This window comes from Scardinius erythrophthalmus, assembly GCF_964197995.2.
Source record: "Scardinius erythrophthalmus genome assembly, chromosome: 14".
Lineage (NCBI taxonomy): Eukaryota > Metazoa > Chordata > Actinopteri > Cypriniformes > Leuciscidae > Scardinius > Scardinius erythrophthalmus.
In genome coordinates, this window is record NC_138234.1 from 33200220 (window position 1) to 33214933 (window position 14714).

General features: G+C 35.4%; 1 protein-coding gene across 3 annotated transcripts; it reads left to right on the forward strand.

Moving 5' to 3' along the window:
* The first annotated feature begins 546 nt into the window (after positions 1-546).
* Positions 547-13709, forward strand: hoga1 (4-hydroxy-2-oxoglutarate aldolase 1). Of its 3 annotated transcripts, XR_014031428.1 has the most exons (11): positions 616-767; positions 983-1065; positions 1344-1564; positions 1848-1976; positions 4363-4490; positions 4741-4875; positions 7951-8047; positions 11762-11895; positions 12189-12371; positions 13436-13512; positions 13591-13709. XR_014031428.1 is itself a non-coding variant. In XM_081383635.1 (9 exons), the coding sequence occupies exons 3-9, from the start codon at positions 1363-1365 to the stop codon at positions 12336-12338; spliced, it is 975 nt and encodes a 324-aa protein (XP_081239761.1). In that variant the 5' UTR covers positions 705-767; positions 983-1065; positions 1344-1362; the 3' UTR covers positions 12339-12985. The 3 variants fall into 3 exon arrangements, 1 of the variants encoding a protein (XP_081239761.1); XR_014031427.1 differs by having other exon boundaries at positions 547-1065; XM_081383635.1 differs by lacking the exons at positions 13436-13512; positions 13591-13709 and having other exon boundaries at positions 705-767; positions 12189-12985.
* Positions 13710-14714: the final 1005 nt, after the last annotated feature.

Sequence of the window (14714 nt, forward strand, 5' to 3'; positions counted from 1 at the left end):
CTAAATGCCAAAATCCTGATGCATGATTGATTATTAATGCTTAAGAACAGTTTTTCAGCCTTTCGTTAAATATGTTTTGCCATTTATTTATTTATTTATTTATTAATTTTAAGTGTTCATTAAAGAGTTGACCAACCTCTGAGGTAAATAAGAATATCACAAACTTTCATATGAAGCAAAAAAAAAGTATCTGAAAATCCAACTTAGACTATGTGCTTAAAATGTTTAATTAAGAAATTAACTGCAATCCCATTAAGCATTGTGAACAACGTAATACAATTTTTTTAACCGGCAGAAAAACATGAAACTATTTTAGTTGTTTATAATATAAATATTTTAGTTTTTTTATAATATGATTTGTTTATTTATTTAGCAAAATAACCAGATTCATATATATATATATATAAAAGTAGTTTATACGTGTAGAGTTTATTTGTAACTCGTTTATGACATTAGCGACATTCGGAGCGCTTTCAGAGAGTGGGCGTGGTCACCGCAGAGCTCCGATTCTGTGATTGGTCTATATTTCTCTGCAGGCTCATGGGTAGTGTAGTTTTTAACTAATGGTAAACATGGTTTTAAAAAATTAAATAACGCGAACTGACCGCTTAAACTGAAGTAGGCCTACACATATAATTAATAAACAAGCTCGGAGCTCATGGTACATCTGACTTTATAAGTTGTCGTTCAAAGTTAAGTCCCCTGTGGAGAAAATGAGAGGGATTTATACTTCCGGAGCCTGACTGCGCTGAAAGGCAAACGCTGTGGTGAAACTACCAACTTATTATTATTTACAATAAGCGACAGAACGTTTTAAGGAGGTTTCCAGGCAACTCCAGGACAACCTCCTCATTTATATTCAAAAGCTAAACCTGCGCTACTTTGCATACGGACCTTTTTCATTCAATGCCGTCACGTGAAGACCCATTTCTGCTTATGCAGGAGAAAGTGAACAGAGCTAATCACTGTTTCTCTCCTTCAGATACACAATAATACACATTAATAATAACGAGACACATTGTGACACTGTTTGACAAAGTTTGTCTGGACATCTGCAGCAACCAGGTATGCAAAACTCAGCAGCATTTTAAATGCTTTAGCTATATTGATTTATTTATGCAATAGTTGCCTATATTTTAAGACTGTCCATGCTTCACGAATGCATAGGCTACTACTAGCGAGGTTTAAACAAAACATTAAGTGTTTGCTAGTGACTTTAGTTCTCCTAAATATGTGTTCCTACATTGTCAGCATGTTGAGTTGATAAGTGTGTTGATTATTAACTGCTTGGTATACAGTTCACCTTTTCCTTTAACCATCTATTTTTCCCCCTTTTTCTACAGTCGGATCCCAACCAGAGGCATGTTTGCAATTCGCAGTTTCAGTCTTCTGTGCAGAAGATCAACAGTGTCAACATGGAGAAATACAAGTCAGAGTGCTGGGAAAAGGCTGGATATAAGTGGGATTTATCCTCCCATCGCCACTCCGTTTACCCAGAGTGAAGATGTGGACTATCAGAGACTTGAAGACAATCTCAAGAAGTACAGCAACTTACCTTTCAGAGGCGAGTTAAAGAGGTTTGCAGTCATTGTTTGACACGTGCAAAACTTCAATACAGCATATCATGTAATGAAGTGTTATATGAATATGAAACCTACAACACCGAATATGTGGCATATACAGTAATAATGTAGATGTTAGTAAACAGATGTTAGTGAACCGTTGCAGGTTAAAGTCCACCTTCAAACCTTTTACAGTGCTCGACCTAGTGGACTTCACATGTTAATGTTTTTCCTCATCCTAAAAGTCAGTTGAAATGTGTTATTTGACAACTCTTGCACCGGCAGGTCTTGTAGTGCAGGGCTCTAATGGGGAATATCCATACCTGACCGCGGAGGAGAGGGTGGAGGTGGTGAAGAGGGTCAAACAGGCCCTGCCAGGACACAAGCTGGTCATGGCTGGATCTGGCTGTGAATGTAAGTCTCTTCTGCCTGTATTTATATATATATATATATATATATATATATATAAATCAGGGCTGTATGTTCACTTTTTTGCACATAGTATTGGTGCTACAGAGGTTGAAAGTACGGGTCACGCAATTGTAGCACAAAGATAAAACAGACATTAATGTTCCTTACAAGGCACACAAAATACAAACATTAACTTTTTTTCAGACAAACTTTTGCTTTTTTTTGCCCTTAATGGCAGACTGCAGGATGGCAACAGCTCTTGCTTAACATTAAAGGGATAGTTCACCCAAAAATGAAAATTCTGTCATCATTTACTCTCCCACAAGTTGTTCCAAACCTGTATGATTTCCTTTCTTCTGCTAAACACAAAAGAAGATATTTTAAAGAAGGTTGGTAATTAAACAGTTGCTGGTCCCCATTGACATCCATAGTATTTTTTTTTTCCTACTATGGAAGTCAATGGGGTCCATCAGTCGTTTGGTTACCGACTTTCTTTAAAATATCTTCTTTTGTGTTCAGCAGAAGAAAGGAAATCATACAGGTTTGGAACAACTTGAGGGTGAGTAATTGATGACAGAATTTTCATTTTTGGGTGAACTATCCTTTTAAGTCAATTCTGTTTACATAGGCCAACATCACCAATCACGATCCAACAACATCCCTCCGTTTTGGTTGAGCGCTTGAAAATACCACTTCGTTTTCCTACCTATCATAAGAAAGGCGAACAATTTTACTATAAAATATTGAATTGTTATGATAAAAATCTGTGACGACACATTCGTAATTTTTGTAAGGAAATCTTATATATCCACTGAGAGGAGAAAAACCTGTACACTTCTCTACACTGGAGAAAAACGTATGGATTTACATGTTCACTATTCCCTGTTTTTCCCCAAAATAGAGTGTTGTGAGCATTATTGTGGTCACGCGTTATGTAATGTCTGTTTCATTCATCCTCCTTGCCAGGGGGCGCCCTCGTGCAGAAAGTCCACAAGTGACTCGATAGAAGTCATAAAACTTATGATGTTCAGGAAGTCTTTTATATGGATAAAGACATCTATGGAAGCTTGTTTCCGCCACAAAAAAAAAAAAAAAAGATAATTGCGACTTTTTATCTCACAATTGCGAGTTTACATCTCGCAATTCTGACTTTATTTCTCAGAATTGCGAGATATAAAGTCAGAATTGCGTGAAATAAAGTCGCAATTGCGTGTTTTAAAGTCAGAATTGCGTGTTATAAAGTCAGAATTCTGAGATATAAAGTCAGAATTGCGTGTTATAAAGTCAGAATTGCGAGATATAAAGTCAGAATTGCGTCTTATAAAGTCAGAATTCGGACTTTTTTTCTCGCAATTGCGACTTTATATCACGCAATTCTGACTTTATATCTCAGAATTCTGACTTTATATCACGCAATTGGGAGATATAAAGTCAGAATTGCATGATATAAAGTCGCAATTGCGTGTTATAAAGTCAGAATTGTGAGATATAAACTATTTTAAGGTAAAAAAAAAAAAAGTCCATATTTTTTCCCCCTTAGAATTGGACTTTATATCTCACAATTCTGAGAAAAGATGTCAGAATTGCGAGATATAAACTCGCAATTATGTGTTATAAAGTCAGAATTGGGTGATATAAAGTCAGAATTGCGTGAAATAAAGTCAGAATTCTGAGATATAAAGTCGCAATTGCGAGAAAAAAAGTGAATTCTGACTTTATAAGACGCAATTCTGACTTTATATCTCGCAATTCTGACTTTATATCTCAGAATTCTGAGAAATAAAGTCAGAATTGCGAGATGTAAACTCGCAATTGTGAGATAAAAAGTCGCAATTATCTTTTATTTTTTTTTATTTTGTGGCGGAAACAAGCTTCCATAGACATCCATATATTATACAGATATACATCTAATCTATGATAAGAAGCCGCATCCGCTCACAAAAGACAGTTATTTCAAACACTCGACTGACGTTATGAAGTGAGTCTGGAATGTTTAAATGTTCTCTTTTGTTGCACAACAGGATAGTGAACGCTTCTCATCACAAGTTTAGAGAGGTGTTTGGCGCATGTGACTCAAACTCGCAGTGCTTTCAGAGATGGAGCATTTTCTGCGAACCGATCGATTCGCACTTTAAAATGTTGCGGTTTCATAATCGCATCAAGCCAAATTGCAATTTCGGCTCAATTTCAGTTTAATCAGTCAACAAACTCTCACTTCACACAAACGGCTCTGCCTCACACACATGCAAAACTGAATCGCACGCGAGCTACTGTGGTAAAATTATTCATCGCACAGACCAGTGTTTTTGTGGCACATGCTCTGTATATAATACATAAGATTTACACACCAGATGCCAGTAGTTTTGTCCTTCTTTGTGTGTTGTTGTAGCCACCCGAGGCACAATCCTCATGAGCCAGAGAATGGCTGAGGCCGGGGCCGATTGTTTGTTAGTGGTAACACCGTGTTTTTACCGAGGTCAGATAGACAGCCGAGCTCTTATAAACCACTACACCAAGGTAAGTCTTGAGCAATTGTTTTTCATTTTCATTCCATTCAGTTGATAACATGGACTGTATAAACTGGAGAGAATATTTTCATGAATAATGATCCATTTAATCAAGGACTGTTCTCTCCGTCGTGATCAAATGAAACCGTGGACATTATGCATATCTTTTTTGCGCTCATTTGCATTTTACTTAGTTCAGTTGTGGCTGAGCTTCACACTCCGTCTTATTAAAATGCATTGTTGCTTCCCTCTTTCCCGAGGTGGCAGATTCCAGTTCAGTGCCGGTTGTGTTGTACAGTGTTCCCGCAAACACTGGTCTGGACCTGCCGGTGGACGCAATCATACAACTCTCACAGCACCCCAACATTGTCGGCCTCAAAGATAGTGGTGGTGATGTAAGAGCTACCATTAGACAGATTAAGTATAGTAATATATATTTTCCATAATAACATTTTAACATTTAAGATGATTAGCTGTATATAACATTTCAGTTGAGAGCTATATATATATATATATATATATATATATATATATACACATACACATGCTGGGTAGTAACTGATTACATGTAATCTGAATTACATAATCAGATTCCAAAAATTAAGTACTTTTAATTAGATTGCATTACATTTTAAAATACTCGTAATCTATAGAAGCTTGTTTCCACCACAAAATAAAACATTTTAAAAGATTATTGCGACTTTTTATCTCACAATTGCAAGTTTACATCTTGCAATTCTGACTTTATTTCTCAGAATTGTGAGATATTAAGTCAGAATTGCGTGAAATAAAGTCAGAATTGCAAGATATAAAATCAGAATTGCGTGTTATAAAGTCAGAATTCTGACTTTTTTTCTCGCAATTGCGACTTTATACACATAATTGCGAGTTTATATCTCGCAATTCTGAGATCTTTTCTCAGAATTGTGAGATATAAACTGACAACTGTGAGATATAAAATCCAAAAAGACACTTTTTTTTTTTACCTCAGAATAGTTTATATCTCAAAATTCTGACTTTATATCTCCCAATTGCGACTTTATTTCTCAGAATTGTGACTTTATTTCTCAGAATTGCGACTTTATTTCTCAGAATTGCGACTTTATTTCTCAGAATTGCGACTTTATTTCTCAGAATTGTGAGATATAAACTGACAACTGAGATATAAAGTCCAAAAAGACACTTTTTTTTTTTTTACCTCAGAATAGTTTATTTCTCAGAATTGCGACTTTATTTCTCAGAATTGTGACTTTATTTCTCAGAATTGCGACTTTATTTCTCAGAATTGCGACTTTATTTCTCAGAATTGTGAGATATAAACTGACAACTGTGAGATATAAAGTCCAAAAAGACACTTTTTTTATTTTATTTTTTTACCTCAGAATAGTTTATATCTCCCAATTCTGACTTTATATCTCCCAAAGCGACTTTATTTCTCAGAATTGTAACTTTATTTCTCAGAATTGCGACTTTATTTCTCAGAATTGCGACTTTATTTCTCAGAATTGTGACTTTATTTCTCAGAATTGCGACTTTATTTCTCAGAATTGCGACTTTATTTCTCAGAATTGTAACTTTATTTCTCAGAATTGCGACTTTATTTCTCAGAATTGTAACTTTATTTCTCAGAATTGCGACTTTATTTCTCAGAATTGTGACTTTATTTCTCAGAATTGCGACTTTATTTCTCAGAATTGCGACTTTATTTCTCAGAATTGCGACTTTATTTTTCAGAATTGCGACTTGCATTTCTGACTTCATATCTCGAGTCGCAATTCTGAGAAAAAAGTCACAATTCTGACTTGATATATCGCAATTGTGAGAAAAAAAAAGTCAGAACTGTGAGATAAAAAGTCGCAATTATTATTATTTATTTACTATTCAGTGGCGGAAACAAGCTACCATAGTAATCAGACTACAGTTCATTTTTTTATTGATTACATGTTATTTTCACAATGGCAGTAAATTATTCATAATTCATTTATTCTTCCAACTACTTCCTTTTTATCTTTTAAATGTTCCTTTCTAAAACGTCAACTGCTTATATCCATTCAGAAGGTTTTCCAGGTTTGTGGAATCACACACACGCACACACACACACACACACACACCAACAGACACTGGTCATGTGACTATCACTGAAAACTGAGACCCACAGCATTTGATCACAGAAAACAAGTGTTTTCTCAACATTGCAACAGTGCATCTCTAATCAGCTCCTGACGAACACATTAATTAATATTTGAATTATCACACAGTGAGTGATTTAACCATGTATTACATGTCTTCGGAAGGATTTTGTCTTTCAAACACATTAAAATCTTCAAATTCACTTCATTTCATATTTACCTGCAATACAGGGATTCCCCAACTTTTTTTGTCAGCTGAACCTCTTTGACCTAATATATTTACTTATATAGATTTTAAATGAATAAATTGGGCTAGTAATAAAATTAAGTCAATAATAATAAATAAATAAAATTAAGTTCACGGTTCTCTAATTTCGGTTAATGGACAGATGACACGCAGGTAAACAAATACAATTTATTTTGCTTGTTTTTATTTTGAAATTATTCATTTAAATTTAAAAAAAAATATGATTTAATTACTTAATAGCTTTTCATTAAACTCACAAACGCTCTGCAGTTTCACCACGAACCCCAGTCTGTAATAATAATAGTAACCCTGATGTGTGTGTACTGTGTATAATTAATTTTGTATATATAAATACACACACATGCATGTATACATTTAAGAAAAATATTTATATATAAAAAAAATTATATATAATATAAATTATATATAAATATATACAGTATATGTATGCAAATATTTCTTAAATATATACATGCATGTGTGTGTATTTATATATACAAAATAATTATACACAGTACACGCACATATATTATGTAAACACAAACTTTTATTTTGGATGCGATTAATCACGATTAATCTTTTCACAGCCCTACAAAGAATGGAATATATTTTCTTTCTCTTTGTATTTTATAAAGTACAAGTTTATAATCAAATCAATGTGATAAACAAATCAGTTAAAAAGTAATCTAAAAGTAATCCAAAAGTAATCCGATTATAATACCTTAAATGTTTAATATGATGGATTATGTTACTCACCACAATTTGTGTAATGTAATTTGGAATCAGTAAACGACTAAGTAATCGACCCAGCACTGTCTCGGACATAACTGACAGGAAACAAAATTACATGGAGAGAAACTGGACGCTCTCTCTTCGTCACTGGGAGTGTGTTAATTTCCCACAGATGCTCCAGTGTTGTTTTTTGACTTGAGTTGACAGAGTAATCACTGTATTCAAAGTTAAATGTTTTGTGCCATTCTTAATTGCCCTCGCCTCTAACCACTCTAAATACTGTGTAGCAGTTCTGTTCACGATCTCCCTTATTTTACAGTCTTCTATCACCTTAAAACACATTCATCTCTGATAATTGATAGATCACCAGAATAGCTCTGATCGTGCAGAAGACCAGATCTCAGGCTTTCCAGGTGCTTGCAGGATCAGCGGGTTTCCTCATGGCTGCGTACGCTGCAGGTGAGAATGACTTCCTTATCATCTTTACACAGTCCAAGTATTAATACTCTTATAAACAATAAACTTGGATGCACCCTGTCATAAAATATGTATGTAGGTTTAAAAAAATAGATAATCAGAAATTAATTGCAAAACGTACTACAGCTGTATAAACTTGCAGTTGTACTTCACAAATGAATACATTTTTTCACTTTACAGAAGGCGACTAAGAATGGTGGGAAATTTCGTGTAGATCTGTTTAGTCACAATGGAATTATTTTTATTATTATTATTTTAGGTTAATTATGATCTGTTTTTGACATTGCACATTGTACAACTGATTAATATGTACTGTTTGTCTACACAAATCGGTGAAAATTCATCATAATGTACTGGTAGTACGTGTTGAACATGTCGTACAATTTGCTACCGTAATAAAAAAATGAATTATGCAAATTCGGTCACCATCCACCTTGAAGGGCGATTGATTCATGTACATGACAATGGAGTAACAGTACAAATAGGGTCCTTAATAGAAACATATCAGTCATAATACAATATCCACTGCATTTTTCACATAATGGCAAGGTTTGATAACTTCCACGGAGACTAAACTATGGTTAATCACATGTCAGCTTGTGGGAGAGCGTCTGGAGTCTGTCAATTAATCAACACAATCAAAGTGGCTTTAATGTCTGTCAGAAAGCCTGGCGAGGTCTGGGCTATTATAATGTGCATGGGTGGTGTCGGCCTGTCAGTCAAGCTGTTGTTTATGTTGGAGTGGGTTATACGGTGTCAGTCAGATTGTAGAGGGAAAGTAGGGGTATTGAGTTGCGAAATATTTTACTTGGACATTTTCGGGCTGTATTTGTTGCATGCATGCTACTAATGTGGTTAAAAGGGACCAATTATGCAAAATTCAGTCGGCAGTGTGTGTACACAATCACCTTATAATGGTAAAAATCCACCCTCTCCTCTTTTTTAATCCCTTAAATCATAATCAGTGTCTCAGAATAAGCCGTTTGCAGTTTCTAAGCGATGTCACATTGCACAGGCCCCGCCCATGACTGCTGACAGGCTCCGCCCTATTAGCTTAGCTCCTCCCCTCAGTGATCTGAACACAGTCCACCATGTTTATCTCCTCACCAGAGCATTAACAGCAGCATTCAAGCAAGAAATATATTCTTATTAAAGCTACTAATGTTATTCAGTCAAGAGCAGTGAGGGATTTTCAGTTTTTCTTTTGTTGTTCGATTCTTATTAACAGCATATATAGCATTACAATCTGTATATTACGCTGCTTTCACTTTAATACACAGATCTAATATACACATGCAATTTCTTTCCCTGCTGTTTATGTTCACAGACATAACCGACTGTGTTTTTGACAATTTAAGCGCAAAAAGACGTGAAAGAGAACTTAGTTTAATACGTCTGACATCCGGCTTTCTGTGCGCTCAGAAAACCATACATCAGAAGTTTAGACTGATATGGCTTTAAAATACACACAGATATTAAACTTTCATGATGATGAAGAACTGCAATGTCACGTGAGAGTGACCTCGATAGAGATGATAATCAAAACAAGTTAGTTGTTAGAGCATCTGAGGCACGAGCTGTAAAGGCTCCGCCCTCTTCTGGAAAGTGGGCGGGGAGCAGCAGCTCATTTGCATTTAAAGATACATGCACGAAAACAACATTTTTTTGCTTTAACCCTCTGGGGACCAGAAACGCGCCCGCGCGTTTTGCTCGTTTTTTTTTTTTGCAATGAAAATAAACACTAAATGCTCTGTTAATTTTGATCTTTCATTTTCGTGTAATACATCAATCGATCCTGTTCAGTTTCTATTTTTTTTCTGTATACTCACAATAAAAATAAAGTGTTTTGCTTTTTGACAAATAAAGAAAAATTAACATGATGCGATTTCTGCCTTCTCTCTGTCAGTAAACTCCCATTTGAAACGCGTTCGAAAATTATCTATAACTCCGAAAATTCAGTCAAACAGGCAAACAGACCCACGGCTAATTCACAGTAATGTGACCACTCCCCGGAGAGCGCGTGCTATTCAAACGCAAATTCTGAGAACCATTTCACACCTGTGAAACGCCCACATCAGCTGTAAACAAAGCGCGTCGCGATCGAGTTAGGCATAATTTAGCCTACCTTATGGAGAAAAGATGTTGCTGATATGAGGAGCAATATATCCTGATATGAGGAGCAGATTCCGCTGAGGAAAGAGTTAGGCTGTTTTCTTTTCTCACGTGTGGAATAATGTTATGGAATAACGTTAGTGTAGGCCTATGTAAACCGCAAAAAGATGAATCGCATTTCTATAATATGACTCGCCTTTCTGTGAGATGAATGAAGGGGACATATTTGTAAAGACTGTTTAGCCTAAATATAAATCGCGCGTCTGTGTGTGAAAGAATAAACTGCTTTGCTATAGCCTACTGAGATGAGTAAAAATCGACTGGAATATGTTGAAATAAAATGAAATAAAATGTATTTGTATAAGCAACGTATTAAACTGCAAATTAGCATGTATATGCCCTAATATTTCATAAAAACAACGTTACAGTCAGTCACTTGTTGACTAGATTTGGGTACAGTTTTTAGGCTACTGTAGAATATACTGCCACATCAAATAAGCTTTTGTTTAGCAATTGTCTATATTCAAACTAATGAATACATATGATAAAATGTAGGCCTATAATCTTTTTTCTTTTTTACAAAGAAAGAGTACACTTGAAATATTGTTGAAATTGTAATTATTCTTGTAATTGTAACATTTTTAATAAAATAGCAAAACATATTTACAAGAGAGATGTAAGCGAAATCTTAAATGGTCAATATAAGTCTTCTTCTAAATACATCTTTTGTCCTTGCATTGTGGCTCAGTCAGTGTCACACCTGAATGAATGGCTCATTAAGCAGAGTCATTATGCAGAGTGGGTGGGACATTGTAATCTAAGGTGTAAACTACTCCTCCCCCTCGCATATTGGCTTTCCAAGCAAAACCTGTTTTACACCATTTAAATCAATGTATTTTTTTTTTGTGAACGATAAAGCAAGACTATTTTAACATAATTTTGAAGCTAGAACTCAAAGGGACAACATCCATTAGTCAAAAGTCTTGTGGACACATATTTAATATGTGTTTTGTGGTCTTAATTCAGCAACTTTCATTTTAATTTTTTCCAATAACCACGCATAAACATTATTCTCTTAAAAATACAAACATCTACATACACGTTGCTCGCATATTATGGTAGCCCTGTTTGTGTTATATAGAGTGAATTTACACCTTTGCCATTAACGTCTTAATAAATAACTGAAAAAAGCACAAATGTCAAGGCATGTCAGAACATCTCAAGGACCCCAAAAACAGCCTGGTCCCCAGAGGGTTAACTCAAAAATGGCCATTTGCAACATGTTATAATAAATGATATGGGTAACACTTTATTTTACAGTGTCCTTGTTACATATGTTACATGTACTTACCATAGTAATAACAGTAAATTATGCATAATTACATGCAACTAACCCTCGACCAAACCCTAACACTATAGTTGCTTAATATTACTCAGTACTTAAATATGTAACAATGACACCCTTATCTGTTTGGTATTTTGAGCTGAAACTTAACAGACGTCTACCTGAGACTTATATTAGATCTTGTAAAAAGAGGTATAATAGGTCTCCTTTAAAGGCCGCTTTCTCTCTGTTTGTTGCAGGGGCCGTGGGAGGCGTGTGCGCCCTGGCGAATGTCCTGGGTCAACAGGTGTGTGATCTAGCACAGCTGTGTGTTTCAGGACGCTGGGACGAGGCCAGAGAGCTCCAGTATCGCCTCATCGAACCCAACACAGCAGTGAGCATCAAATCGCCATGGCAACGTCGCGCATTTATACCACATGCCATATAGGCACGATAAACACTGGAAGCAACCCTTCCCCCAAGAGCTGTTGAGCTTTGCTTCAAAGGCCAAGAGAAAGATTTGCACTACGGTGCAAGTGCGCTTTTTAAAAACGAACATAATTGGCTGGGTCCATAGGGTTTGATCAGAATGAACAGACTCTGAATGATGTCTTTGACCTTGTTTAAACCAATGATTGACTTTAACTGTATTCAGTAAAGCACAATGTCTCCCTCTGGTTTTTATAGGTAACTCGACAGTATGGCGTTCCAGCTTTGAAACAAGCAATGGAGTGGTTTGGATATCACGGTGGCGCGTGCCGGTCCCCTTTACAGCCGCTGTCAAAGGCAGATTTAGCTCGGCTTCAGCTGAGCTTCTCCTCCAATGGATGGCTGTAGACGTAGAGAGCGCAACAGAATCAAAGTGTTACAGTAAACCCAATGTTTAATTATTCTTTTTGTGATAGCATTAATTTAAACTAATGTTCTCATGAGATTTTCCCTTTCAAGAAACGTTTTTTCTCTTCCATTCTGGATGTTTAATGTTGCGTGCTTATTATAAACCAAACTGTTCATTCAGTTTTTGCATAGTTTCAGTGTTTTAATTATTATTTTCCTGCATCACAGTATTGTTTCTCTATGCATGGTGCAACACATCTTTAAAAGCCATTCCCGATGTGATATTACGTACTGCATTCACTCTCAAGAAGAGTGAACTTCTCTTTCATTGCTAGATGTGGTGGATGGACTTCAAAATTTAACATGCAACTGCATGTACAGCTTATAATAAAGCAAAACGACACTTAAAATACAGTATGAAATCCTTATTTGAGTAAGAGAGGAAACAATACTTTCAATATTTGTTACATTCTTGATTTAGAAACGGAAATACATTTTTATGATTTTGACTGGACAATATTATGTTGTTTTGAAGTAAAAAATATTTTGAAAGTGCAATATTTGTATTCATCCACCTATTCTCTGTAGGATCACGAGACAATATTAGTATATAGTTTTTTAATTAAAACAATATTTTCAATTCTTTCAAAACTTTTAAATGCAATGTTTGTGAGACGAAACAGTATTTTGAATATTATAGTGAACCAGAGGGTTCAGTTTCATGTGCGACCACAAGTGGGCGCTCTTCACCACCAAGCGGCGTTTATATTGTCTGATGAGGCGCAAACCTGTCTTTTTTAAAGATATAAAGGATAAAAAGCATTGGTATAAGTCATGCATCTCTAAATGGTAGATTGTTGGTGGATGAGAGAAAATGAGAGAGAGAGAGACTCTTGCTGGGAGCAAAATGACAAGAAACTCTAGACAGAGAGCAGTCATTATCCTCTCTCTTCACCTCATTCTCAGTCTATTTAGAGAGCTGTTGCTCTGACATTTCAGTTTTTTTTTCTCTGTAAATTTCTTGTCTGACTGTCCTTGTTGCCAAACCTTGTGTGAACTATTCTTTTCTTCTCACATCTCCACAACCATTTCTGCAGCACGGGTCCTCACCCAAGGCGATGCGTCGACCTCGAGACAACACCAACACGTTGCCCTCTCAGTCATTAATGCAGTGGTAATGAAGAAAGATGTTTTTAAGGTATTCATATCATTCTTCATCCTCCTGACCCGTATGTGTCTGCTGTGCTTTCAGCCCGAACCCTTTGTGCAGAGCCGAGATGCACATGGTGAACTAGTTCCTCAGGCAAAGCCTCGTTTCTTCTGACAATCTCTAACATGTAGAGCGTTAATTAAACTTGAAACCAAGTTTGCAAATATGTTGTATATTTCCATTCTAAGTTTTGGGAGTAAAAAAATGTATTTAAACAGCGCCTTCAGGCACATGACCAGAAGTGTGACTTTTCACAATTCACACTTGGTTCGATTGCCTGGTCCGAACCCGAGTTGTAATGTATTGTAATTATAATTTAAATCGGACTACTTTTCAAATTGTATTTCATAAACCAACATCTAAAGGAAAACGTTATGGGGTTTCAAATCAAAATATGACTTTCTGTTACAAGGGCATTGATTTCACCATATCAGTCACACACAATCATGTTTATCTGGCATTTTGGGAGACACAACAAGTGAATAGGGAAATAAATGATACATCAATATTCCTATGAAATATTAGATGATATTATTCAATTTTTGCCAATTATTACTCGCATTATTATACTTCTTTCATTGCATGTTGCCCCAAGAACATATTAATATACAAATTAGATACAGTGTATAGATACATTTTACTCACATATTGCATAAAGGAAAATGGTGTATCAATTCATTCTGTTATACCTTTCATAACACACTTGAGAATCATCTTTATGCAAATTTTGGTTAAAAAAAATCCTGAAACCCAAAAATTGATTGGTGAAAAGTGCTAGACATAAGGTGTGCTCACATTAGATAAATATTCAAACCAAGCAGCTTTCTATGGAAACTTGTTTCCGCCACTGAATAAAAAAAGATAATTGTGATTTTTGTTTTGCTAACTTTTTTTTCTCCGAATTGCGTGATATAAACTCACAATTCTGAGAAATAAAGTCTTTTTCACAGAATTTGACTTTTTAACACGCAATTGCGAGAAAAAAGTTAGAATTGTGAGAAAATGTCAGAATTGTGAATTCGGGAAATAAAGAAAAATGGTGTATCAATTCATTCCGTTATATCTTTCATAACATACTTGGTCAAAAAAAAAATCCTGAAACCCCAAAAAGCTAAATATAATTGAATTTTAAACAAAGCAGCTTTCTATGGAAACTAAATAAAAAA

Bases quoted from the DNA above. Each gene is read 5' to 3' on its own strand.
- hoga1 (XM_081383635.1), top strand. From the start codon at position 1,363: ATGTTTGCAATTCGCAGTTTCAGTCTTCTGTGCAGAAGATCAACAGTG. The intron at 1,565-1,847 runs GCGAGTTAAAGA...TTGCACCGGCAG, and splicing joins CAGCAACTTACCTTTCAGAG to GTCTTGTAGTGCAGGGCTCT. The intron at 1,977-4,362 runs GTAAGTCTCTTC...GTGTTGTTGTAG, and splicing joins GGCTGGATCTGGCTGTGAAT to CCACCCGAGGCACAATCCTC.